Consider the following 26,934-nt stretch of genomic DNA (forward strand, 5'->3'; position numbering starts at 1 on the left):
ATAGACAGTATGTAGCAGTCAGCAAGAGATGGTTATGAGATGTCATTTAGTGATATTACTGTGAAATGTAAGGTTAAAAATGTAAGAGTGATGACTGTATTTTAATTTTCTGGGATGTTTTCTTTAGTGTATGTGCAAACCAATGCTGGCCTTGATTTCATAAAACTTTATGTAGATTAATGACTGGGAATTTATCTCCAGAGGATAACTGGATGCATCATGTGCTGCTGAAACTAAGTACTGAAACGTGCTTATCCTAGAGGTTGTTGCTAAATACAAAATACACAGCAAGCCATAGATAGAAATCCTTTTAAATCTCCTTATGCATAGCTAGGAATCTGTTACACTATATATGAAAGAGATTTTTTAATCTTTTATCACCGGGACTTCTCATCCGAGAAATTGGTTGTAATGTACTCACTGTTTGTATCATTTGGTCTGTGGAGAGCTGACCTCCTTTGCAGAAGAACATGCAGATGAACCCCAGGAGCCAAAGCAGAGGCTGTCCACTGAGATAAGAAGGCCCTTGTATAACAGTTAGTTACATGTATAATGGACCTGGACTTTGCTCTATAAGTGGAATTATGAAGTCCATCAAGAAAATATTTTAAACTTTAAAGCTAGAACACACAGTTCCTCAAATTCAAAATTGTAATTTAAAATGCATAAATCTTGTATTCTGCATTGTTACTGTTTTATTTGGGTGCATGGGGGGAGAACTGTTAATGAGAACAAAATTAATTACCTGGTGTTATACCCAACATAGTTGGTAACTAGTTTAAAAAAGACTTCACGTCATAAACCCACATTTTAATTTAGAAGTTAGCTGTTCACACTGCAGGTTTTTGTGGTGAATGTCTTGTTCAGGCTGCCTCTCTTAAACAAAGTTCAGGCTAAACTAGTTTGGCCATTTCTGAGAAGACTAATAAAAATGCATCGCTTGCTCATTTCTGAGAGGAGCTCCAGTGCCTCATGTTTTGGGTGCAGCAGGTTCAGGCTGGGTAATGGCCACTCAGGGCTGATATGTGCTGACTTGCTGTCTAGGATGGAGAGGAAGGTCCTGCTGCCTTGGTCACCCTGGGGAGGAAGGGGTTTGCAGAGCTGAGGTGAAAGAGAATGAGAGCCGAGGTAGGAATCCATGGAGAGTGAGGAAAAGTGATGTCTTGGAAATAGAATGCTCCATGGGAGTAAGATTACCTCTGAATGTGAAGATGTATAGAGAAGGTTGACTCAAAGACATTTCTCTAAATGATGGGAAAGAATATTGTCTTGTCATCCAGACAGTCATCCAGAGAGTGGCCAAGGTGGGAGGTATAGTCAAAACTGAGCCTGAGACAGCCAGGCAGTGTGAGGGGCTGTAGCTGCTCTCTGCAGCAATCCTGCCCTGTCCCTCCATCTTCCCATCTTGTCTTCAGGAAGGTGTCACTGAGACTGGTTTGGGAAGAATGAGGCAGGTCTGCTGACTGTCAGTAAGGAAATGATAAGTGAACTTATACCTGGGAGTGGAGTTAACAAAGGAGAAGGTCCAGACCCAGAAGAGAAAATCGTGGCTATTAACTAGCATCAATTTGCTGAGAAGATCTGTAGAAAATGAATATGTGCTTATAGGCTTTAAAAGTATTGCTAAGCATATGTGAAGGTTAATTACAGTTCTATAGGTAAATCTCATACTGACAACCCAAACTGTAAGCTTAGATTTTAAGACACACTAATGTGTTTGGAAAGCAATTTTGCATATTGTACTGTATTTTCAGTGGTGTGTAATTCATGGACTTTGACACTCCTGAATTTGAGCAGAAGTTGAAGCAGGATGTGTGATGTATGTAATGGAAGTTGCAGACCTGATACAATAACTACAGAGCATTTAGATTTTAAAAGGGAAACTGCTTTTGAGATGCATCCATGTCAAATATGTAACAGAGACTTTATTTGCCTCACTGCTATTGAATTTAACCTCATTCATTAGGGGTTATCTTATCTCACCTTTGTACTAATTTTTGTGATGTGTGTGCCAGGAGATTTTTTTTTTTTTTAAATACCCTCTGTAAAAATAAAGGTCTTTGCTCTACCCTTTTTCAGCTATTTCAGGGGTTTTAGTTGAGTAGGAGAGAAGTCTGGGGATGTAATCTTTGTGAAATCAGAGATTGTCTTTATTAGTGGTCAGACAGGCTGGAGCTAGATAAAGCCTGATCCAGGGATTGTGGTAACTTCTCTCTGCATAAGTCAAAGGTTGCAACACTGTGAAATTTGTAAATTATTACACAATATGGAACTGAAACCAGTTTAATATTTCCTGGTCTTGAGGTCCAGGACTTTGAGAGGAGAATGTGTTTATAGCAGAGCTTTCTGATGCTTGTGTGGCCTCTTGAAAAAAACCAAACAGTTTTGTGTGTAGCATGTAGATGGGACATTCACCCTTCACCCACACCATAAATTCAATTCCTCTGAATTCACTGGACTTGTGCATGTACCCACCAGCTGTGGCCAGCAGGACTGAGCATTTTGCCTTCTAAATTCAGAGCAAAGATGAAATCTGAATTAAAAAAGAGAGATCTGGATAACTTTTCTAACCTGCCACTGCCCTGCTGTTTGATCCATGGCAATTCTTCCTGTTTCTCTTCTTCTCTGCTGTGTTGTGACTGGGTCTAATTATAGATCAAACTGCCATTTCTTTTTTACTTCATGACTTGCAGCAAAAGCATCAGTAGCAGCTTTCCCATTTTCTTTGATGGCTTCAGGATCAAGCCCTGTGTAAATACCATCTGTAGCCAATCCTGTGCATAAAAGGCAAGGGAGAAGAGAAGAAACTAGTAATTCTCCCTGTGCACACATTTTCTACATTCAAGTACAAGTTTCATGAGGCTGAGAAAATTCATATGAAGCAATAGGGCATGTCAGCATTTTTTTAATTTTTTAGTTTTTCAAAACTGCAGATACAGGCTCTTCTTTTCACTTTGCTCAAACGATTTTTTATGTGAAAATTACATAACTTCCTTTGGAATGAATTAGGCTTTTTAAAGCTCAGCTTTGCCACTGTTGAATTTGGGCTGTGGTCCAGTTGAAGGAAAGGGGTGGCCCTACTCCTGTGCTTCCTCCCTGCACACACAACTCTTCACACAGCTCAGGGTACTGACCCAGGGGAAATTAAACTCCAAGAAACATTGAAAGATTGGTTTGCAGCTCAGTTAGTCTCCTCATCCAGCCCACAGTACAGTTTCATGAGCAGAAGTATTGACATAGGACTAAACTATCACTTTTCCATGAAGCTGCTGCTTCAGTTTTTCTGCCTTCTGCATCATGCCCAGCCTGTTTCTTCCTTTTGCCTTGCCATAGCACTGGCAGTTCTCTAACCACACTTTGCCAGTACAGATTTTAGTTGAATGTGTCTTTGGAGCAGTTCCTGGGAAGACAAGGACATGGAGAAGGGCAGGAGACCATGGCAGCCTGCACTTAGCTGAGCCTAACCTTCCTTGCAGCTGTGTCACAAATAGCACTGACTTTTGCAGAGTTTTAAGTTGCCTGTGCTCAGCCCTGCACAATGAGTGACTGGGGAAGAGCAAAGAAGAAAGATAATTTTGATTGTTTAGAGATACCTACCAGATTAGCTCACTGAGGAATAGAGGAATGCTCATCTGTATTCATATGTACTTCAAGATATGTATCCAGGCTGCTGTCACATTTCACGAAGAAAGAGGCTGGTTAGCTATTGCTGCTGCAGCAATTTATTTTTGTTTAAATTTTAGTCTTTCAGAAAAATGTTTTTATATATGGAAGAAACTTTCAGTTTAGGAAGCAGAAATTGGGTCTATGTTCTGGTTGTTTTTTTTTTAAACTGATGAGTTGTCTTGTCCCCGGACTGTATTGAAAATAATCATTGTTCAAAAACAAGATAGGCATCTAGTGAGTGGAAAATAAGTTTTTCTCTGGGAAGCTTCAGCTTATGAAGTACGATCTTAAAGCATACTTTTTTTAATATAGTCACATGTCTAGTGTCAAATTGGAAGGCTTTTCTGTTATTTTTAGTCTGTCAAGGTTGAGTGTTTCAGGGTTCGGATGTCTGCTATTTAGAACAAAAGTAACTATTACAATTTGTAGGATGTGATGTACTTCTCAATTTAGTCCAAGTTTCCATTAACTTCTCTTTACTTTGGTTCAGGTAATTGTGACAAATAGTCATCCATCGCTCCCTCTGAAGTTAGAGTACAGCCAAATGTAATGGGTTAATAGTTAAGTAAATTAGGGCTCTAATTGAAACTCTGCTTGTGGCTATTTGAATGCAGAGCAGTTTGGGGACAGCCTTCAAAAAAGCTTTGAACTGGAATACCCTATGTCAAAACACTGCAGTATTCTCTTAACACGGTTTCTTTTGCTCTTTGCAGGCGCTTAAATACTTTAAACAAATGTGCAGTGATGAAGCTAGAAATTAGTCCCCACAGGAAAAGGGTAAGTTCATTTAATTCTCCTGTTACAGCATTATGTGTTTATAAAACTGAAAAAAAAAAACATCTAGCAGATTGTTTAGCTTCAGTTTAAGATTACACCTGAGTAGAACCTGGCAAGGACACAGTAAAAAAGTAAAAAATCTGCTTACATTTCTGTGTTCTCACTGAGTGAAAAGTGCAAGGCTTGGCAGTGGGTAAAGGTTGTCTAGCAAACTTTTCCCTGGAATGCTGCTTCCAGTGTGAAAGGCACTTCTCTGCCAGTGAGGTTGTTGATGTTGTAGCCTGTTGCCTGCACTCAGACAGGATTTTATAGAGTAGGCTTGATGGCCACAGTGAGCTAACCTGAAAGTTAGACCACCATTTTTGATGTCATCTTCAGTTTTGATTCTCTGCCATCTCGTTAGAGTTTTATTTTATTTTATTTTATTATGATGTAGACAGGATCAGTTAGACTGTGCTTGGCCTGCAAAGGAAAGGATTAGGAACATTGCTTCCTTTCCAGTATATTTTCAGGATACAACAGCTACCTTTTCAGAAAGTTAGCATGTTTCCAGGGAGCTCAGCAGGAATTAAAAGTGTTTCCTGAATCTTCAGGATTCCTGTGGAGCAGGGTGAGAAATAAGAGAGCATGTACTGTAATTTCAGTAAGGTAGTACCAACTTGCTAATAAGGTGCCACTCAATAGCTGTCTTAAAACTATGTGTGTGTCCTAGGAGGGATCAGTAATTGATACCGTCCCCTGGGATATGACAACTGCAGATAAAGATGACTGAGTTAAGGCAATACAATGCTGCCCTACCCCTAACAAGAATGCATACAAATGCTCTGAGGTTGTTTACCAGGAATTAATCCCCTCTTTCCCTATCTGTTTGAAGTATGTTGGAAAGAGCATCCAAGCTCCAGAAGATAACACTCTGAGGCAGTATATGTAGGAACTCCTTAAAAGTAGGGGTAGACAGCTGGATTGCCATTTATGACCACCAGAAGATTTCTCATCCTTTTTCCTGAACGTTGTTAACAGTGGAATGATCAGTGTTGATATTAGAGGTCAGACCAGACCTGACTTCAGGTCCAAACCTCAGATCTTCCAGAGTCTGGATGTTACCTTTTGTTTCAGTCCTTCCTGAATTTCATTCACCACCCATGTTCTGGCAGATGGACTTGGAGCCTATTCCCTTTCATTATGGATGTCAATAAAATCAATAGTTAGCTTTTAAAGCTTTTTAACACTAGGGAAAAATTCTGCTGACAGAAACACATTTCTTTATGTTTCCACTGACAAATTAAAATCACTTTACTGCTCCTTTTTTTTTCTTTCAATCAATATCATTCACCCCCAAACCATCATTATTATCCACTGGTAGTTTCGGATTACTTTTTTTTTCCTGCTGAAAATTTTAATAAGCAAGCCAGAATTCTTGGGTTTTCATCTGAGTTATGGACAAAAGTAGTTTGCAGTAGTTGGGAGACAAAGAGAACGATGCTTGCTCTGTGTCTCATGTGTATTTGGTCATAAGAAATAAATACAGTATTTCACTTATTTTCTTGAGCTGATGAAATGTCCTATAAAAAGAAAAAAGAAAAACTAGGAGATGATCAAGATCTGAAGTATGCATACATAAAATACTTGAAATATGAATAATTTACTTGTTTTTCAAAGAATAAGTGTTCATATTCTTGGCACACAAATAGTTACAGTTTGGGGATGCATATGTGTTTTTTTTCAGTTAGAGCAAATTAAACAAAAGAAGTGAAATTCATGGAGCTGGGTGGCAATTAGTGTTTCTTACTCTAAACACCAAAGATTATTTTGTGGTTTCATGGTGTCACATTAAAATACCTTCATTGGTTTTATTCCTCCAGTGTGAAACTTTCCATATATTTGAAAGACCAAATATGTCAGGATTGTTCCTTTTCAGTATTTAGATGAAAAGATTGTAGGCGTAATGGATGTATGTGTAATTGTACTCTGAGCATTACTCATACATCAAACATGTTATTTACAATTTACTTACGTGCTACACTGTCAGTGAGCTCTTGCTGCTCACTATCTACAAGTGTTAAAGTTTGCCTGAAGCTAGACTGAAGTAGAGAATTCACAGAACATTCTTAAAATGTTAGTTGCTAGCCTGTGGGAGGAAGAGTGGACCAGGTAAGAGCCTGGAGCCATCACACTCTAGCAGTGCAAGAGCTTCTTTTGCTGTCTCATTAGTCACAGTGAGGAGGCTGTTCAGAATTCCCAAATGGGTAAGGAATTAAGCCACTAAAATTCAAAATGTATGAGAAACATCTCGTAATTGCAAAGAGGAGTATAAACATATAGCCACTATCAACAAAGTGTAGCTTTGGAGAGAGTCCAGAGGGACCCCAACCCCTGACTGACTCCAGTTTAAAATGTTATGCATGCCAGGAATTTCCATTGATGTGAGGGCTATCCACTGTGACCAATTAATTAAAAGTCTATGGATACTAGGGTTTTTAAAATAGAACAATTTAAAGTAGATTGTATTGTTTGTTTCTTTTTATGAACAGTATATCTTTTGTATTTAACAACAGTTAAAATATGTTGCCTGTACCATGTTATCTTTTCCTGTGACAGCCTTTATGGCCTAATCTTCCTCTCCCTGAAGTAAAAGACTGTTTTCACTTTAAATTCAGTGAGAGCAAGGTCATGCTTAAAGCAGTTTAGTGGACATTGTATTTAAATTCAACTGCCTTTGCTGTTTGAGCAGTTTGCAATACTTTCAGGGTTCTTCTTTGCAGAGTGAAGATTCAGATGAAGATGAACCTTGTGCAATAAGTGGCAAATGGACTTTTCAGAGGGACAGTAAGAGGTGGTCAAGGCTCGAAGAGTTTGATGTCTTCCCTCCAAAACCAGACTTGACTATCCCGTCCCCAGAAGCTCCTCACCTGACGAACGCAGCAAGCCGGGAGAGTGTGCTCACAGACCTCAGTGAACGCCAGGAGGTGGCTTCTATTCTGAGCATCAGCAGCACCAGCAGCCACCAGCCAACCCTGCAGAGCGAGGCATCTACCACCAGGACAAACTCGGTGGTGAGCGTTTGTTCATCGAGCAATTTTGTAGCCAACGATGACTCATTCAGCAGCCTGCCCTCGCCCAGGGAGCTGAATAGCTTCAGCTTCAACACAAAAGCCAACGAGAAGAACGCCAAGTCCAAAACAAAGAGCCTGCTCAAGAGAATGGAGAGTCTTAAAATCAAGAGTTCTCACCATGGCAAGAGCAAGGCTCCTTCAAAGCTTGGCCTGATTATTAGTGGGCCAATCCTGCAGGAGGGCATGGATGAAGATAAACTGAAACAACTTAACTGCGTGGAGATTTCCACCCTGAACGGCAATCACATTAACTTCCCTATGGTACGAAAGAGGAGCGTCTCCAATTCCACCCAGACCAGCAGCAGCAGCAGTCAGTCTGAGACGAGCAGTGCTGTCAGCACCCCCAGCCCTGTGACACGAACACGCAGCCTCAGTGCCTACAATAAAAGGGTGGGAATGTACCTGGAAGGCTTTGACCCCTTCAATCAGTCAACATTCAGCGATGTGATGGAGCAGAACTTCAAGAACCGGGGCAGTTTTGCAGAAGACACCGTGTTTTTTATCCCTGAGGATCATAAGCCTGGCACTTTTCCCAAAGCACTATCCAATGGCAACTTCTCCCCTACAGAAGGCAACACCTCCGTGAACTGGAGGACAGGGAGTTTCCATGGACACGGCCACCTCACCCTCCAGAGGGAGAACAGTGGCGACAGCTCCAAAGAGCTGGGCACGGGGAAAAGGCGCAACTCCTCCAGTTCAATGAGCAGCCGCCTGAGTATTTACGACAATGTGCCAGGTTCGATCCTGTATTCCAGTACAAGCGACCTGGCCGACCTCGAAAATGAAGACATATTCCCAGAACTAGACGACATCCTATACCATGTCAAAGGGATGCAGAGAATAGTGAACCAGTGGTCAGAGAAGTTCTCAGATGAAGGGGACTCTGACTCAGCACTCGACTCCATCTCCCCATGTCCTTCCTCACCAAAGCAGATTCACCTTGATGTAGATAACGATCGAAGAACACCGAGTGACCTTGACAGTACAGGGAATTCGCTGAATGAAACGGAAGAGCCCACAGGGATCCAGGACAGGAGAGACTCTGGGGTTGGTGCATCGCTGACACGTTCCAGCAGGTGAGATCATGAGTGTTAGCACTTGGGGTGGCCTGGAGAGGTCCTCTCAGCCCAAGCAGCTCTGAAGTAGCTGCACCACACTTAGTTAAGGTGCAGTAGAAGCTGTGGCCATTCAAGCACACATGTGCTGTTCCATTGCTTCCCAAAACTATTATGGGCAAGAGAAGTATTTGGGCAAGACTTTACAGTTCCTACAATTCATAGCTGTATATTTGTATGCTCAGTCTGAGTCATTGCTGAAAAAGCAATGTTAATGCAGTTTTGGGGCACAATAATTCTTCAAACTAAAATGGTGCATGGGAGGGGAGGGCCATCAAGTAGGATTAATCACTTTTTAAGTTGGCTAGGAGAGCCAAGAATAAGTATGTTCTGGTTTGTGTCAGTGTGTAGTAAAAGCCTTGACTTTTAGACTGTTTCAAAAAATTGCATTTTTCAGTAGCAGGCTGTTTCTAATAGCATGCTAGGGGCACTAAATCTGTGGGGAAAATGAGGGTTGATTACTTTCTCTTGATCAGTGTAGCACAGTGGGACACTAGAGGAATTCCAGTGGCCTCCAGATTCTGCTGGGAGTTTTACCATGACTGTATTTTGTATTGTGAATAGAGCAAGGATTTTAATTCTTTCTAGCTTTGTTTCCAGTTTTCCCTTAAAAGTGGTGCAAATCATTTAGACATCTACAGCTGCTTGTTTAAACTTAGTGGGACTTTTAGAAGTGCAGAGTTCCTATTTGATATGTCTTAAAAATTCATGCCATTTTTTCTTAATGGAGATTTTTTTATTCCCACTGCCAAATACTGAAAGGACTTTGGGTGAAGGGTGTTTGTGCCCTTGGAGGATATCTGATAGGGCAAGTTTGTGTAGCTAGGACTGAGCTGTGGGTCAGCTTAGAGTGCACATTCCCATGTGAAGCACCTGCCCAAGCTGCATGACACCAGGTGAGGCAGAGATGCTGCTGGCTGATACCTGTGAAATCTCAGAGGAATGCAGCCGCCAAGGGCAGGGATCTCAGCAGTACATTTACAGTAATTCCTGCTCAGTTTTGCAGAGACATTTCAGTCATCTGCCCTTTCTGTCTCCCATCTTCTCCACAGGCACAAGCTAAGGTGGCACAGCTTCCAGAGTTCCCATCGGCCCAGCCTCAGCTCGGCATCACTGCAGATCAACTGCCAGTCTGTGGCACAGATGAACCTGCTGCAGAAGTACTCTCTCCTGAAGCTGACTGCTCTCCTGGAGAAGTACACACCTTCCAACAAGCATGGTTTCAGCTGGTAAGGACACAGCACTGTGTATAAGAGCCTGACTATGCAAGCATGACAGTTCTGCTTATCCCAGGCAGCATTTGGAAAGATGTAATGCATCTGTCCAGTCCCTCTTTTTCCATATTTGCACTTCTTCCTCCAGCCTTTGCTGACAGTGATTTGTGTTTTCCTAAGACGGGGCTAAAATCACTAACCCTTTACGTAAGTGTAATCCTGTTAGGCTTCAGAGATGTGTTTATGGGGACATGTGAGGGAACCAAAGCAATGAAGTACAGACCAGCTTTCTGAAGAGGAAAATGTTCAGTATCTATAGCAAAAGAAGGACTACTTGTTTATTGAGGCAGTTAGCAAGCAGTGGCACAAATTGCAGCCAATCTTAATAGGCTTTCTTTTCTTCAGTTATTCTTAAGTATTTGCGTTATTTCCTTTACATAATTATGTAATTAAATAATGTAAGTTTCTCTTAATTGTAGTATCTCACTAGCCAAAATTTTGTTTTCCATTTTCAAGGCACTATAAATCAGTTAGCTTGCAATAGAGATGGAGAGAAGAAAAAAGGTTGGGAGAACCGTGGAGTTTTTTTGTAGGCAGCAGTTTTTGCTGTGGCCAGGTGTTTGTAACCCAGTTGAATATTTTTTGTCAGAAGAATGGAATAGAAAGCTCTTTTATTATTGTATCTGCAGTACAGCCTGTAACCTTCAGGATGCAAAGGACGCAAATAAAATTTTCCTTGTCCATACCACAGGCCAGCCTCCTCCCTTCCCCAGGAGTCACAGAGAGTATTTAGCTTCGGCATCAAAGTACCTCCTGTTCAAAGGCTGTTATTATGTCAGTCTTTCTAAATACAGAAGTTGTTTGTTCTGAAAGACAGAAATAAGTATTGACCAGTTATCCCTGCATGCTTCAGATTCTCAGTGGAGATCGCAATGTGTTTTTTCACATTCCAGTTGGCATGTTTTTTGACAAAGCAAGTATTATTCATCCATGTATCAATAATGCCCTAAACTTGACTATATGGCAATACAAATCGGTTCTGGTTTACTATGTAACAGATTAGTCAGCTGTAAATCCAATGCACTGTTTGTATAGCTGTACTGTATGTTGAAATGTTAAATGTCTCCCTGTTTTCAGTGCTTCTGTGTCCTATTAGTTGCTACACTGGACATTAGCTTTCCTCCCTGCTTAGGAAAATGACCTCAATATTTTCACATTTTAGTGCCTTTTTTTTTCCCCTTTATAAAACCAATACTCTTGGGGACACAGGGGTAAATCATTCCTTTGTGTTTAGTAACTTTTTCCTTGGAGTCATAAGCAGATGGAAAAGGCCTCTCAATGAAACTGGAGTGGGAGGTGGGGGTAACAAAAGTCACTGGCTGACAAGGAGGGGGGTCCTTCAAAGGGGTTGTTTATAGAGCTGAAGTTTTTAGCTGACAAACTCAAATGTATTACATCAGTTTCCTGCTGTTCTGCACACTGGTGGGTGGTGGACCCAGTTTGAGGACTTTGCAGAACAAGTAGTTGCCATACAAAAGCTCATTGTTCAAATGCCCATCTTTCCTGAAACTTAAAGCAGCAGTGTTATAAGGGGTCACTGACCGCAAGATTTATTTTGACTCTTTTGCAATTCAATCTGGCCCCTGCAGTTTTACCCTGTAGCTTTCATCCTCCTAATATTGATGGAATAGCACCACATTAATACTTAGAGGCAGCATACTGCCCCAAATGTCAAGCCTTTCTCTTAGAGAAACTCTTGTTTTCTTTCCTCTCACCCTTTCCAGCCCTGAGTGGATTAACGAATTTATACTGTCACTTATTTTTACTTACTTCCCAAATTACTGGAAATACAGAAGATAAAGAATCAACAGAGGTTTAATATAATGTGTCATTCTCTTTGCTTAAATAGGGCAGTACCAAAATTTATGAAAAGAATAAAGGTGCCAGATTATAAAGACCGGAATGTCTTTGGAGTACCACTGCAAGTGAACGTGCAGCGCACGGGGCAGCCTCTTCCCCAGAGCATTCAGCAAGCCATGCGGTACCTCCGCAACCACTGTCTGGATCAGGTGTGTTCTGTTATTCTCTTATTCCACATGCACCACCCACAGCCCAGCTTTCCATCAGTTTTTGGGTCAAACTGAAAAAAATAGGCTCAAAACAGGACAAAATAGATAATTAATGCTTGGAAAGTTTTCCACGCAGAATCAGAGCCCGTACTTAAGAAACTAAAGGACATGCTTACATTTGAGGTTTTCTAGATTCATTATAAATGTATTTCCTTTTATACGTATGTTTAGGTTGGACTGTTTAGGAAATCTGGAGTCAAATCAAGAATTCAGGCTTTGCGTCAAATGAATGAGAGTTCCACAGACAGCGTCAACTACGAAGGCCAGTCTGCCTATGATGTAGCAGACATGCTAAAGCAATTCTTCCGTGATCTCCCCGAGCCTCTCATGACCAACAAACTCTCCGAGACCTTCTTACAGATATACCAGTGTAAGTGGTGAGGTTCTGCAGCTGATAACAAATGGTCATTTGTGTAGCAAAGTAACTCTGTAGCACTGCTGCTCTGGGCCCTACGCGTGTTTCTTATGTCGGTCTTTGCCTTTCTCCAGTCACTGTTACTGTTCAGGCTGCCTCTAAGGAATACTTTTTTGGGGGTATTGTAGATTTATAACAATTTATAGTACAAGTTCTTCTAATTTCACCTTTCTCTCTAGTTCAAGAACAAATATAAATCCTTCATCACTTGCTCTAAATGTTCTTCTCTTCGAGTGTACTTGATATCATGGTTTGAAAATAAGCCACGTCTAATGTGGCTAAGTAGATAAGCAGAGCAAATACTATATGAACAGAGTTCAGGGCTTTTGAGGGAATTGGAAAGACTGCCAAAATTTTTTATTTTCTGCTATCATTCACCTCAACTGTTTAAAAACAACCTCTAAGTGGTAAGCTTTTCTGTTACTGACTTCTAGCTACTTTACAGATAAGTACCATAAAGTGTTCAGAGTAAATCACATTAAAAAATTGAGTTTATCAATGCTTGGGAGAAGAAATAATTACAAAATGTTACGGGAGTTTCCTTCAGAGCTCCACTAGGTGGAGATGATGTTTTAAAATATTGTACAGAACATTTTTTCAGTGCAGGCATTTTTTTGTGTGTGTTTGGATTCCCAAGCAGGTTTATGGAGAAAACTAATCAGACTCTCCACTTCCATGCATATTAAACAGCAGCTCTGTGGGTTTAGAGCCAAAAAAAGTTTGACAGAGCATTGCAGGAGTTTCTGTTCCTTTCCTTTTGCAGGCGGTAGGTCTGAGGAATTCCCAGAGATGGTCGGGAAGTATTATCTCTGTGCAAAGCAAAGAGCCTTAAACAGCTGTAAATTTTGCTCCCTTGCAAAGGGCAAAATTTCCCTTTGCTTTGGTGCTATGCACCAGGCTGCACACTGGAATGCATGTGGCTTAAATGTGCTTTGAGCTGATTGAAAGGAAAGCATGGAAAACAGTGGATTTTTGCTTAAAACTGCTTTCTAAACTCACCTGCTAGCCTTATAAAGTTTCTGAAGCCCAAAGCAAATACCAATTAAGTATCTGGGTAGCACTGTGTGTATTAGGAGACATGCAGTGAGTGTGGTAGGCTGCTAATGATGATATAAATGCTCCAGTATTCAGACTCTGATGTTGTCTTCAGAGATGGCTTATTGAAAATCCCTTTATAAGAAGCAGATCTGGTCTGGGTTATTTCATTTTTTGGTCATTTCAAGTTTGGAAGAGAAAGCTTTATATAAAGACACATCAAATTTTTCCAATGGCTGTTTGTTGTTGGTAACCAAGGAGCTGTTTAATGGTATGGGGCTTCACAGCGTTAACTTTCTTTTTCCACTGCATGACTTTGAATGATCTGTTCAATAAAGTAACCCTCTCTGTTTAGTAAAGCACTTTCTAGATGTTTTGTGGCATCCTTGCTAGCTGATTTACTTAATTAATTTACCTATTCTAAAATGCATACATGTTCTAAATTTCTTTGCAAGCCAAAGAACTTCTAAATTGGCTGGACTATGTTTGCTTATTCCCTGCCTGAATCCAGGCTTCTGTCCTTTTAGTGCATCTGCAGGAGCATGTAGCTGTTGAAGCTAAATCTAAAATTAACTCTGGCCTAGGCACAGCTCCTTGCTTGCATTTCTTGTGAGGCAGGAAATAGCTGAGGGTAGTTAAACTAGTGGGTTAAAAAAAATTCCTTCATGTTTCCTACGAATGGTATGCATCCTGAAGGAAATCACTTCAAACTCGAGTCAAATATTTGAAGCTGGAGTTTGCTTTGGGATGTATTCATGCTGTGTGTGTGGAAAATCAATGGGCTGATGAGAGAATTACTAATATTATGCAGATGTGCCAAAGGACCAGCGTCTCCAGGCTATCAAGGCTGCCATTATGCTTTTACCTGATGAGAACAGGGAGGTCCTCCAGATTCTTCTCTATTTCCTGAGTGATGTCACAGCTGCAGTGAAGGAAAACCAGATGACACCAACAAACCTGGCTGTCTGCTTAGCACCTTCCCTCTTCCACTTGAACACTCTCAAAAGAGAGAATTCTTCTCCAAGGTACGTTTTTGGGAGCAGGGCTCCCTGCTGCTGGTCCCATAGCACAGCTGGCAGTGATATGCAACAGGCACAGTCTAGGACTGATGCTGCCAGCTGTGATCACCTCACACACTCAGAGAGCACCAGCTGCAGAATGGTTATGGGATCTTACCTTTTGTTGGAGATTTGTTAAGACATAAACAAGCTCACATGAAGGGAAAAAAACGTGGGTGGGGGAAGGGGCTTCCAAAGAAAAGGCTTAGAAAGAGTAACAAGAGAAGTTGGCAACACCATGCCAATATTTGGTACCAGGCAGTACTGCTCTAAATCACCAGCAGATTTGGGAATCCTACTGTTTTTTTCCCAAATATGTCTCTTGCTCTGCAACAAATAACTGGATTTGTGTGTGCTCTTTTCCCCTGTGAAGGGTGATGCAAAGAAAACCAAGCCTGGGCAAACCTGATCAAAAGGACCTAAATGAAAATCTGGCTGCAACCCAAGGTCTAGCTCATATGATTGCTGAATGCAAGAAACTCTTTCAGGTAAAACAACTGTTTACAAAACTGATGGATGGAATAATGATTAAGATGTCTTAGATCTGCTGTATAATGAAAAGCTAGGAATGTCTCTTTATTTTAATGAAGTTTAACACATGATAAATAACTTTTTAAAAACCTTTGCATCCTTATCTTTGTGCATATGAATTAGAAGTGGTGCCAAAAGAGAAAGAGAGTTGTTCAGTTGGCTCTGGTGCTCTAAAGTCAGGAGGCAGTTGTGGGATTTGGCACATTTTTGTTGCATCCAAGTTGCATTTGGAATATATTTTCAAATTTTTATTGTGCAGCCATGAGGGTCTTTGAACCTCAGCTCTAATTACAAAGCAAGAAGCTATTTTCAGGAATTTCAGTGCTCATTTTATACTTAAATTCCCGAGAGTTAGCAAGACAGGCCACAAAAGCATCCTGGAACATAACACTGTCAAACCATAGGTTGAAGGATCTGTAGGAACTCAAGCATGCTCCCTCTAGGGCCTGCGATGGAGAACCAGACAAGTCGAGTCCTGGTTTTCCTCACTGTCAGCAAATCTTTTCAGAGCCCTCAACTGAAGACATGCCTGTCTCTTTTGCTGCAGCTGACAATGTTGCCCTCTTTCTTCGGTTTGCAGGATAAACTGTGCTATGGGAATGAATCTACTTGTGTAGTAAAGGGAGATACTCTACAGAATAAAATAAGACACCCCATAAAAGAGAGACTAATTTGAGTTACATCAAACTTAATTTTGGCATTTCTTCTTATTGAGCGCTTAACCTGACACTGACACATACATACCATCACTTACAAAACTAACAGACACATGTCCCTGTGGGTATTGAGCTGCCAGACTAATGCAGTGATCTGGGGAGAGAGCAGCAAGAGGATGATTTCACCCTTGTCTCCCCTCAGATACCAGAAGAAATGAGCAGGGGTCGGAACTCATACACGGAGCAGGACCTGCGTCCCCTCAGCCTGGAGGAGCTCCGGGGCAGCAGCAGCAACACTGAGCCCTCTGACTACCACTGCTACCTCCAGGACTGTGTGGATGACTTGCTCAAGGAGATGAAGGAGAAGTTCAAAGGCTGGGTCAGCTGCTCCACATCAGAGCAAGCAGAGCTGGCATACAAGAAGGTATGCACCCTGTCACTCACACCACAGCTCTGGGTTTTAGCTCACTTGTGACATAGGATGTTACAGAAGGTTCAGTACACATCTTTACTTTGCAGACAGATACTAGAAAAAAAAAATCTTGATCTTTTGATGCAGTTGCACACCATGTGAAAACACCATGTCTTTCAGCAGTAGTTTGCCAGCACACTGATATGTGTTCTGTGTATCCAGCCCAGGAATTTATTGAATTTACACACCTTCACTCACTCATGCAAAGCCTCAACAAGCTGAGTCACTGTGCAGGCAGTAAGAAAGAAATTTCTCATCTCTGATCTTTTACAGTTCAGAACTAGCAGATGGAAAAATGTTTCAATAAGATTCTTTAAAAATAAACTTGAAAAAGAAGGTGTAAGAAAGGGGAAAATTAAGGACTCTGCTTATTATCTCCAGGTGTGTGAAGGTCCCCCACTCCGATTATGGAAAACTACCATTGAAATTTCAGCTGCACCAGAGGATGTTTTAAATCGTTTACTTAAAGAGCAGCATCTTTGGGATGAAGATCTTATAGAGTCAAAAGTAATTGAGCCTTTGGATAGCCAGACAGATATATACCAGTATGTCCAGAACAGCATGGCACCTCACCCAGCGAGGGACTTTGTGGTCTTAAGGTAAGACTTCATGTGCAATGATGTTTATATCCTACACATATGGCAACCTTGCTTATTTCTTTATAATATCAGCTATATTGGTAAATATCTTATTTGTGCCTAATTTGAATTCTTATTAGATGTTTGAATTACTGTTTGTCAAATAAAATATTTTTGGTTTTCTTCTTATTTTCTTAGAACATGGAGGACAAACTTCCCCAAAGGAGCCTGTGTGCTTCTGGCAACCTCAGTGGACCATGACCGGGCTCCTGTGGCAGGTGTCAGAGTCAATGTGCTCCTGTCGAGGTATCTGATTGAGCCCTGCGGGTCAGGAAAATCAAAACTTACCTACATGTGCAGAATTGATTTAAGGTAGGAAATTCCATTTTGTCCTTTGGAGGCAGTAACTTTTCTTGTAGAGTTTCAGTGTGGTCAGTGGAAAACTTAGAGGGTTCCACAGACTTTAGCTTGGCCAGTAGCACATCCTTCCCAAAGGCAAGCACACAGGTCTCTAAGATGTCACAGAAAGTTGGCTTCAGTGCACATCTGGCAGCAGGTGTAGTTTGTTGCATTAGAAGCCTCCAGTATGTGCTCCACCATCACTATTGGTATACAGCCCCACCCTTTCCTGTAACAACCATATTGGATGCAAGGACAATAATTAATTTTAATACCAAGCTAGTAAAGAGGACCAGGTTGTCACAAAACTTTCCATAACTTTTCCTTACTGTGAGCAAACTAATGTTTTTGAGCATATCTATATATTAGTAGGGTTGAGCTGTGCAGTAAGCAGTACTTAGGAGATTTCCTAGTCAGGCATTTAACCAGCTAGATATAAATTTGATTGTGACTAAGAAAATATGTACAAAGTCACTGATACCTTCTTCATCATCACTTTTTCCTCCACACAACAGGGGCCACATGCCAGACTGGTACACCAAGTCTTTTGGACACTTGTGTGCATCAGAGGTTGTTAAGATACGAGACTCTTTTAGTCAGCAGAGTCCTGAGAGCAAGGAAGTAAAATCCAGGTGACTACTGAAGAGGAACAGCCATGTGCTTCCCACCTCAGCATGGATATTACCCAAAACTGAGACTTGCACGCTGCAGACCAGACCTCTGTTCCACCTGCAAGTCGTGTCATGAAGGGTGACAGCATGAGAACTTGACTGTGAGCATTACTATAGGACTGTGGCCATACCATACACTTTAAAGCTGCTTCCTGTCTGTGTAAGGTCTATAGTGTAGGCCTCGACTGGAATACATAGGAGAACTGTGCAAAAAATAAAAATTAAAAAAAAAATTACTGTTAGCTGTTTTGAATTGCTTCTGAGAAGCAAATTTCTTTAAATGCAAAATATATTATGAAATATGGTGAAGGCTCATCATTCCCATGTGAAATACTTAGCTTTATGTACATACTCATGTCATTTTATTTGTAGTGCATTGAGGGACTGGTGTATCCACTGGAATAGTTGGTACTCTTCAATGTGTTCTCACTGAGATAAGCAGAGAAAGGTTTGCACAGAGATTAAAGTGTGAATGAGTGTGTTAATGGTTGAAAGGGTAGAAGAAGTTGAATTTGAAATGTGTCTGGTACACTGATAGGCAACCAGAATGGATTTTAGTATGCTGGATACAGTTCAACCTAGAATGGGACTCCCCTGTGGACCAGGAGTAGCCATCCTTCGAATGTGCTAGTACTGCCTTTTGCTCAGCTCTAAACTTGTTGAAAACCCTAAGCAGATGTTACAAGAGGCTTGCTTCAGCTACTGTCCACTCCTTATCCAGATGATCTTTCAGGAGTGATGAGCAATTCTATAGCAAATTTAAGTAAATACACTTTTGAGCAATGTAGCAGCTTAGAAATGAAATGTCTGCAGCGATGAGGAGAGCCAATAACATCAGTTGTTAAAAAGTAAAAATGTCCATTGCTTTTACTACCTGCGTTATCTATAGGTGTTTTAATGAGCTTTTATATATTTTATTATATTCTATGGCTCAAGAGGAAAAAAGTCAACACTGGAGTTGTGGTGCCAGGAGGTGGCAGGACTCTTGCAGTAGCAGCTGGGGTGACTTGGCTAGGGAGAGTCACACAAACTCTGTCCCTTACTCACCCCCCTTTGCCTCTTTTCCTAAAAGCTGCATGTTAACATGAACAGAACCTGCATGTAAGCAGTTTGGAGGGTTGTATTTGGGGGCAGAAAGGAGGATGCAATTTTGTTGTGTTTTAGACCCTTTGGGATATTTTCCCCTTTTTGAGAGTCAACTTATATGAACTGCAGGATGTCCTGAGGTCCTCTGGAAAGGTGTCTTTCTGTAGGTTTTACTGTAAAGGTAAAGATTTGCTTTCAAGGTGCAGTATTAAGTGATAAATGTATTTTGTGGCTAGGGTATGAATGAGTTGCAAGATGGAATCTTGACTGAGACTTTTTTACCATTGTCAGTATTATTATAAGCTTTTTGATGAAGATTTTTTTTTATAATGGCAAATAATGTAGTACTTCCTGTAACAATATTCCTCATGAGTAGGAAAATCTTGTATATTCTTCTACATCAAACACTTTTGAATTTGTAAAATTGTATGTTGTACATACCATTCTATTGTAAACATGTATACTTGCCCACAGTGTACTGTCAAACATAGATTAAGCATGATAAAGATTATTTAAAATATACTTGTATTTATACCTCAGATATTCTTTTTGGGTTTTTGTACCTCAAGTATGTTTTCTATTGTAAATGTGCTTTACATGAGTATGACCTATGCCAGAGAAAGGAAAATGTTTAACTTGCTATAGATGTCTGTACAGAATATACTCAATAAGTGCACTATTAAATGTTTAAAATTGGATATTCATAATGAGTTTTATTTTATTCTGCATTCTCACTTCCACTCTCAAACCAAGAGGGGGAGGTGTTTTTCTTACTTTTGATTCTTTACATCCCAACAGCAGAGCCACGCCTGCCCTCTCCTAGGCTGATATTTATAGTATTGTTAAAGGCAGGTACCAAAGCCACTTCAAAGTTCTTGGAAGACAGGACATTGCAATGGCAGAGAGCTGGACAGAAGCATTCCCTGGTCAATCATACTTTTATAATAGTGAGAAGAAACCTCTGGTTTGCTGTGGTCCTATAGAAGGGTATGCTTGAATTTACAGGGTGGAAAGCAGCACTATACAATGCTGGAAAATAATTCATTGCTTTCCTATTTTCTAAAGAGAGAATGAAAGCACGATGAGTTGTGGAGTCAGAGGTTTGCTTCAAAAAACACAAGTGTAAAAGTAATTGGAGAAAGTTAAAGCATGCACAGCAATTAAATGAAGCCAAACAGGAGGCCAGGAAGATATACAAACAACTGACTAAGGTGAAAAACCAAGCCAAAGACAGCTGTTAATTCAAGCAGCTTTTCAAAGTTTTTAAAGTCTTAGCCAACAGAAATATAATTTGGGCATCTGAAGGAGGGTTTTGATTTGTGAGGCTTGTCTGACACAGCAGCTGTGAAAAGGCCTGCTGCCTTTCAGTTACTAACATCATCCTATTCTTTCTCTGCCCAGCATCCCAAAGTCCTGATCACTATCACTTCCCTCTTCATTCCCCAGGGAGCACGGAAGGATGTTGCTTCAGAGCCTGGAAAAACCAAACCTCTTGTTGCCATGGTATTAGTTCTCACACACCAAAGAGTTTTAGAGAACCTTTCTGATAAGGGACTGTCATTTGTTTGGCTGTTACAGAACCTTTTTTCTTCCTAAGTCAATACTTAACTGAACATTTAAAAAAATAAGTAAAACAAGCAGATTTTTTCACAGTTTTGGGGCCCTTGGAAAAAGCAGAATTAGAACGATTTTTTTTTCCTGTAATGATGGTTTTGTTTGGATCTTTAAGCACACTGACTCATGACGCTCCTCTGGCAACTTAAAGATTTATACTGCATTTTGTTTAAAATGCATTTAGGTTACTTTCAAATTATCAATTTCTTAAATATTTCTACAGTATTAATTAGTTTTGAATCTTCTAAGTAGCCTCAGCCTCCTGAATGTTTGTGGTCTTGGCCCATTCATTTGCAGATGTCCATGATGTTGCAGAACAGCAGAATTCAATCTTCCATGTCTGTGGGTTTTTTGTCAGCTGTCACTCAAGCTCCTCTTGGGATGTTCTCCTGCTTTCAGCAGAAGCTGCCACAGAGGAAGTGCAGGCTGAGCCCCTGCCCCACTCTGTCCTGGTGTTGGTGTGAATAACTGTGTGCATCACATCCCTGGTGAAATACAGTCTGCCCTGTCCTTTAGTAATGCTGAATTTCAGAACTTCTTTCTGATAAATTCAAACAGAAAAAGTCATGTTTCACTGTCATTCCTCAAGTAATGCACTCCACTATTAGATATTTATGAAGCTAAAAGTTATTATGAAAACAGTATCCATGACTTGGGCTACATTATAAAAGGTGGGTATTTTCACTTAAAGCATAAGATAATTAACTGTTTTACACAAATCTGCCAGGTGCTGGAAGCAGTGTCCTACAGTCATAAGGATTGAAAACATGATACTGTTTTAACAGAGCAATGCATTAAGAATAATTCCTTCATCTCTGTTACACCATAACTTCTCAATACAACCCTTCACTGAAAAGTTACTTTCATCTATTTCTTATCTGTCAACCCAGAATGTTTTATTTCTCTCACAAGGAAAGGTGTCAAATTCTAAAACAATTATTTCGTAGCACCAGAGATTAGGGTGAAAATCTGATGCTAATATGCAATGCTTGCACCCATGTGTCTTCTGCATTGAGCTCTTGAGACTTGCTAAATTACTCCTCTCTTCTGCACCATCCTACTGTATTTTCCTGTATATTCTGAGGTGTTGAGATTGCTTCCAAGAAGTGAACTTGCAAGCTGAATCCAGGACAGTAAAATGCAGTGAAGTATGGGAAAGAATTCAAAGAAGAAAAAATTCCATCAAAAGAGATTAAGGCACTGAAGGGGCACATTTATAGAGAAGGATTCAAGACACAGTCTGGCCACCAGACAAGAGGGGTGTAGTAAATGTCTGCTAGCACTGGAAGGTCATAAAAACCCAGAAGAAGAGTTCACATTAGCTGAGTGGGTGTACAAGATGGGATAAAAATTTGTTAATGGAAAATTTGAGACAGAAGGAAAGGAAAAAACATTTTCCACACAGCAAGAGGTCTTTGAGACTGTGGGACAATCTCTCCCTGAGAAGCAGCAAGAGCATAAGGAATTTAAAACTGCACATGCTTAAACCCTAGAATCATTCCTCCCCAGCTTCCATCACAAAAAAAGGTCTCTCTTCATTATTTGCCATGATTACAGGACTTACAGGCTTCCAATTATGACCTTTAAGCACTGCAGATAGCACTGCCTTGCTGAGCAAGAAAAAATCTGGTGTTAAAAATAAAATATCTCAATTATTTTGGAAGTTTTTATCTAAGAATTCCATTGGAGGTTGTGGAGTGCAATTTACTTACATCTTATAGAAGGGGACATTCACTTAAATAAGAAGATGCAGTGTCTTCCCACCTTGGGCCAAGAGCATGAAGATCAGCATGGGGAGACAACTCTTTGCTTCCCTAAGTTTTACTCAACATCCAGAAAGATCTATAACTGATTAGCGTGATTTCCCCATCATAGAGACAATCAAATCCATTCTTCCATAGGCTTGGGGGTTTTTCCTTACTGCAGGAAGAAAAAGACCTACAGCAAGTGTGCTGTGCATGCATTTCCAGGTACCAGTGTTCTACTAGTCACTTCATTAGCTCAAGCAATAAAAGGGTGATGTGGTGGTCTCAATATCACAGTTGCTCCTAACCCACACAGACATTTCTTAAGGCTTTATAACACTAAAAATGGAAAAGCCCCTTAGGAACAAAATTCTCAGTGAATGAAAGAATACTACTATTCAAAAAATCAAATATTTAAAAGGTAGAGTGTTAAAAGTGCAGTTATGTATGCTTTCCAGGGAAGGAAATTAAACAGCTTTTTTCATGATATGATGATATAAGCATAAGCTGGTAGACAGGGTGATAATAGCCAAGATGGCTCTGATTTGAGGGAGCTTATACCGTCATTTATTAGAGACAGAGGAAGATGGAAGATTACATTAGCAAATGAAAAGGGAACTTTAGGAAAGGGTGGCATCAATTAAAACACAGTTTTGGCCAAACACTTCCAACATGTTTAGTGACAGCAGCCTGACAGGGCTGTTCAAAACAAGCAGGTCATCTGGTAAGTATTTGCCTTTTTTTCAAAAACAACTAAAAGAAAATAAATTTCAGCCAAGGCCCTGTAACAAGCTGGTTGAACACGTCACCTTCAGCTAGGCTATAATTCAAGTTCATAGAAACACTGACAGTATGGCTAGTGAAGTTTTTAATAGGCTACATTTTTACCCAAATATCTGGGGAAAGTTGTACAATAGAGCATATTCTAAGTAGCCTATTTAAACATATGAAAAGGAATGCAAAGATAGTAAAATATTTGTTTTAATTCAATCATATAATCTCTAGTAGTCAGCACTCTTTTCATTTCTCTCTCTCAACAGAATGTCTGAAGAACACAAATGGGCTTTTTCACTTCCTATTGAAGCCTTTGTCACCCACATAATTTATCAACAAGAGCTTCCAAGGCATAAAACAAGCATAAATCATACAATAATGCAAGCAGTAATCCAAACTGAATTTGAATATCACACCTCACTGATACCTGACCTCACCTATAGCCTACAAAGCTAGAACAACATTAAAATCAGTATCTAATTAAAAGGAAGAAAATGGTAAAACTTTGCTGCCTACAAACAATTTAATTCAGCAGATAACAATGGAAACTGCTTTAAGATGCATAGAAAAGCAGCTTTGAAGGCCTTCTAGACTTTCTTAAAAAGAGAGGGAGATTCATTAAGGTAATGTGTCTGGAGAATGGAACCTGCCCTCCCTCTACTTACGTGCTTTTACTTCATTATCTAGGACTGGGAGAAGTACATACAAATTATTGAAAATGAAAAACTCTGGTGGTGCCTCCTGGGTGAAGCACCTACCTCTCAGTGAGGGGGAAAGCAGGAGGATGATTCATGTCTTCCACGGTGAGAACTGATGGTAATTCTCTTCCCCTAAGGGCATCCATCTCTGTGCTGTGCTCCTCATCGATTCCAAGCATGCACAAAACCACAGATCCACCTGGGCAGGAAAGACCTCTGAGATGGTTGAGTCCAACCATTAATTCAGCACTGCCAAGCCCTCCATTAAACACTGTGCCCCAAGTGCCCCAACCACACATCTTTTCAGTAACTCTTAAAAGGGGCATGGTGACCCTGCCTGTTCCAATGCTTGACAACCCTTCCCACAAAAAGATTTTTCCTAATATCCAATCCAATCCTCCCCAGAGGATTTCCTCTCACTTTTTCCCTAGGAGAAAAGACTGACCTCACCTCACTCTCCTTTCAGGAGAGCAACAAGTTTCCTTCTGAGCCTCCTTTTGTCCAGGTACCCACCACAGCTCCCTCCCCACTGCTCACCAGAGCTGTGCTCCAGACCCCTCACCAGCTCTGTTCCCTTCTCTGGACTCCCTCCAGCACCCCAATGACTGTCTTGCAGAGACAGGCCCACAACTGAAAACAGGATTTGAGGTGCAGCTTCACCAGTGCCAAGTACAGGGGTGTGTAGCATAGAACACAGACTCCTCATAATGCTGGGCAAGGGTTCAATAAAGCAGAAACATTTAGATGGGGTCACAACTGCTCATGAATTCCAGAACTGTAATTCCAGAACTGCACCCACAGCAGCACTAGCACTACATTGTGCTTGGTCTGCAAGCTCCCTTACTTGGCTTTGGAGACCTCTGAAAACACATTAAATTGCATTTGAGGCCTTTTAAGAATGACCTTGAGCAAGCAGAAAAGTCAAGATTTTCTAGCTAACATCTGAAGCACAGTCCAAAAGAAATTACCTTCACATTTGCTGTGAATTCTCTGCCCTAAGACAAGAATAAATGGTTATGTATAAAATTATCACATAACCTCAGTTGTGAACAAGATCAGGCAGGGTAGCTACCGAACCTGGTTCAATCCAGCAGGTATATGGGACTGGAGAAGGAGGGGAGGCTCTGTCCCAGGCATCCCCCAGCAAGATCAGTGAGGGGATGAATGGCACATCAAGAGTGTGACAGAGCTCAGGGTCCTGCTGCTGAGGGCACAGAGGTTCAAGCATGGCTAGCACACTCACACACTTGGGGCATGTATTTGACAAAAACCTAAGCAGCTAGCAGACCCTGGTAAGCTCCAAGTATCTAAAGATTTAGACTTGCAGAGAATCATTTCCCCAGTTTGCTGCTAGAAAAGAGGCTCGAGACACTGATTCAAAATCTCACCAAGTGGTCTGACAAAAGAAGGCAAAATGAGCTGTTTTCTGGCACCATCCACCCTATTATAAAAGTAATTCTTTTCATAATTGGGAATTTCATAATTTGAAAATCTCTATTTGGAATTCACTACTAGTTTTTTGCAGAGCTTAGAGAAAAATGTAAGTACTGAAGTTCCTGTTATTTTCATTTCTGCACTAGGCACCTGGACTTACTTCTGGACTTATTTTTCACAAGACCCTGCAAGAAATTTCTTGTGCTGGTGTGCAAATAGCCTTGTGAGAGAGAGCATTTGTTTAAATTGATCAGCAGCACAATCTGGGACATGACATGATGTTTACCATGCTCTTTTTTTATAATGCACTATGTAACAAGTTGAGCTTATCATACTCTTTAATTCCTTGAAAACCACCACAAACTTTTTACTGTTTGAACATTCTGCCTTACTGATGTAGAGATTTTCTCTGAGTCTTTATACAATTTTTTTTTAAAGCTTCTTTCCTTTGCCTCCTCTTCCTATCCTGTTAAATGACTAAAACAGTTTCCAGAGCCAGCCGCTCCATGTAGTGGTTTTGTTGGTTTGTGATGACAGAGCTGCTGCCAAATTTTATAAAGAATGTTCCCTGGGGCACAGAGGGGAGGGAGGTATTCTTCATGGCCTCTGTTTTCTTCCCATATTGTTTAACAAACAAGCAAAGTGCCCTGCAGTCGCTCTGACCCCTATTTAGGCATATCCCTTTCAGGCAGCCACACAAATGAAGGAGGAAGGAAGTGCTGTCACAGCCCTTAGAACAGATAGAGAGAAATAAAGGCAAACATTGTGTGTCTAAACAAACAAGCTGGCTCTGCTCTGCCCTTCTCTTCTGCCTAATGCTTACAGAAACTGGTCCCAGTAGTAGTATTTGGGGCATGAGCATTTTCCATGTTGTGTAGGAACTTGGTTACCCACCCACCACGTTCCACTGCCCTGCCAGGTTTTCCCCAGCCTCAGAGACCACTGAATAATCCAAAAACCTTTGGTATAAATAGGAACTCAGCCCAGGCCCTTTGAATGATTTAAGCCTGTCCCTCAGTCAGCTTTCCTACATGAACTTCATGCCCTCTGTGCCTTGCCTTCCCCAGATAGACTTCCACAGAGCACCAAGAGGAAAATATTTTTTTTATTTTGCTTCAGTAATCATAAATTGAAAGTGCAAGTTTTGCAAGGAACTGAAACAAAAATTTCTGTAGGCCAAGCTGAGCACAAACTTTCCTTTGAGCTGTTTCTTGTCTATACACAACTCCAGAGGATTTCTAAATCAAATTACTTTTGGTAGACAAGAGGTGAAACCCATGTGCTGTTAACTACATTTTGTGATGGGGAGCTAGAGTATAAAGGATTTTGAACTAGAGATGCAAATAAAATATTGGAATCTTGATGCTGCATGCTAATCACAGAAACAAGTTTTGACATCTCAGAGCTGACAGACTTCATTAAAAGAATGCTTAGATAAACTCAAGGGTAAAAGAAAAACAGAAAACACTGTCATTAAAAGATTACTAGTAAGATTTTTTGAGTAGTTCCACATTTCCCTGGTAACATACCTTTGTAGCAGCAACCCTAAGGTGGTTTCAGAATCTGGGTACCAAAGACAAGTCCTGCTGCAAGGATCATGACACAGCACAAACCCTGCATCACCCCCACAGGTGATCATCTCTGCTCTGCAGGGCTCTTCTCAACACAGCAAACCTTGGGGCTGCTTCTGCCCAGACATCAGCTCTGGCCTGACTGAAAGACCAGAAATCCAATTGCAAACAAAATGCTGGGCT

At 40.7% G+C, this 26,934-nt stretch overlaps 1 protein-coding gene across 6 annotated transcripts in view; it reads left to right on the forward strand.

The window, feature by feature from the left end:
- DLC1 (DLC1 Rho GTPase activating protein) overlaps positions 1-19,613 on the forward strand; it is a 237,986-nt gene extending 218,373 nt beyond the window's left edge. For all 6 annotated transcript variants that reach the window (XM_056489192.1, XM_056489195.1, XM_056489193.1 and 3 more), the window contains 11 exons: positions 4,380-4,443; positions 7,206-8,632; positions 9,724-9,900; positions 11,795-11,954; positions 12,186-12,384; positions 14,276-14,489; positions 14,896-15,010; positions 15,912-16,133; positions 16,563-16,780; positions 16,958-17,131; positions 17,674-19,613. In XM_056489192.1, coding sequence (XP_056345167.1) covers positions 4,380-4,443; positions 7,206-8,632; positions 9,724-9,900; positions 11,795-11,954; positions 12,186-12,384; positions 14,276-14,489; positions 14,896-15,010; positions 15,912-16,133; positions 16,563-16,780; positions 16,958-17,131; positions 17,674-17,794 — 3,091 coding nt within the window. In that variant the 3' untranslated portion in view covers positions 17,795-19,613. The remainder of the gene's footprint in view (positions 1-4,379; positions 4,444-7,205; positions 8,633-9,723; positions 9,901-11,794; positions 11,955-12,185; positions 12,385-14,275; positions 14,490-14,895; positions 15,011-15,911; positions 16,134-16,562; positions 16,781-16,957; positions 17,132-17,673) is intronic.
- The last annotated feature ends 7,321 nt before the right edge of the window (positions 19,614-26,934 follow it).

The sequence above is a fragment of the Oenanthe melanoleuca genome, chromosome 4 (genome assembly GCF_029582105.1).
Source record: "Oenanthe melanoleuca isolate GR-GAL-2019-014 chromosome 4, OMel1.0, whole genome shotgun sequence".
NCBI lineage: Eukaryota > Metazoa > Chordata > Aves > Passeriformes > Muscicapidae > Oenanthe > Oenanthe melanoleuca.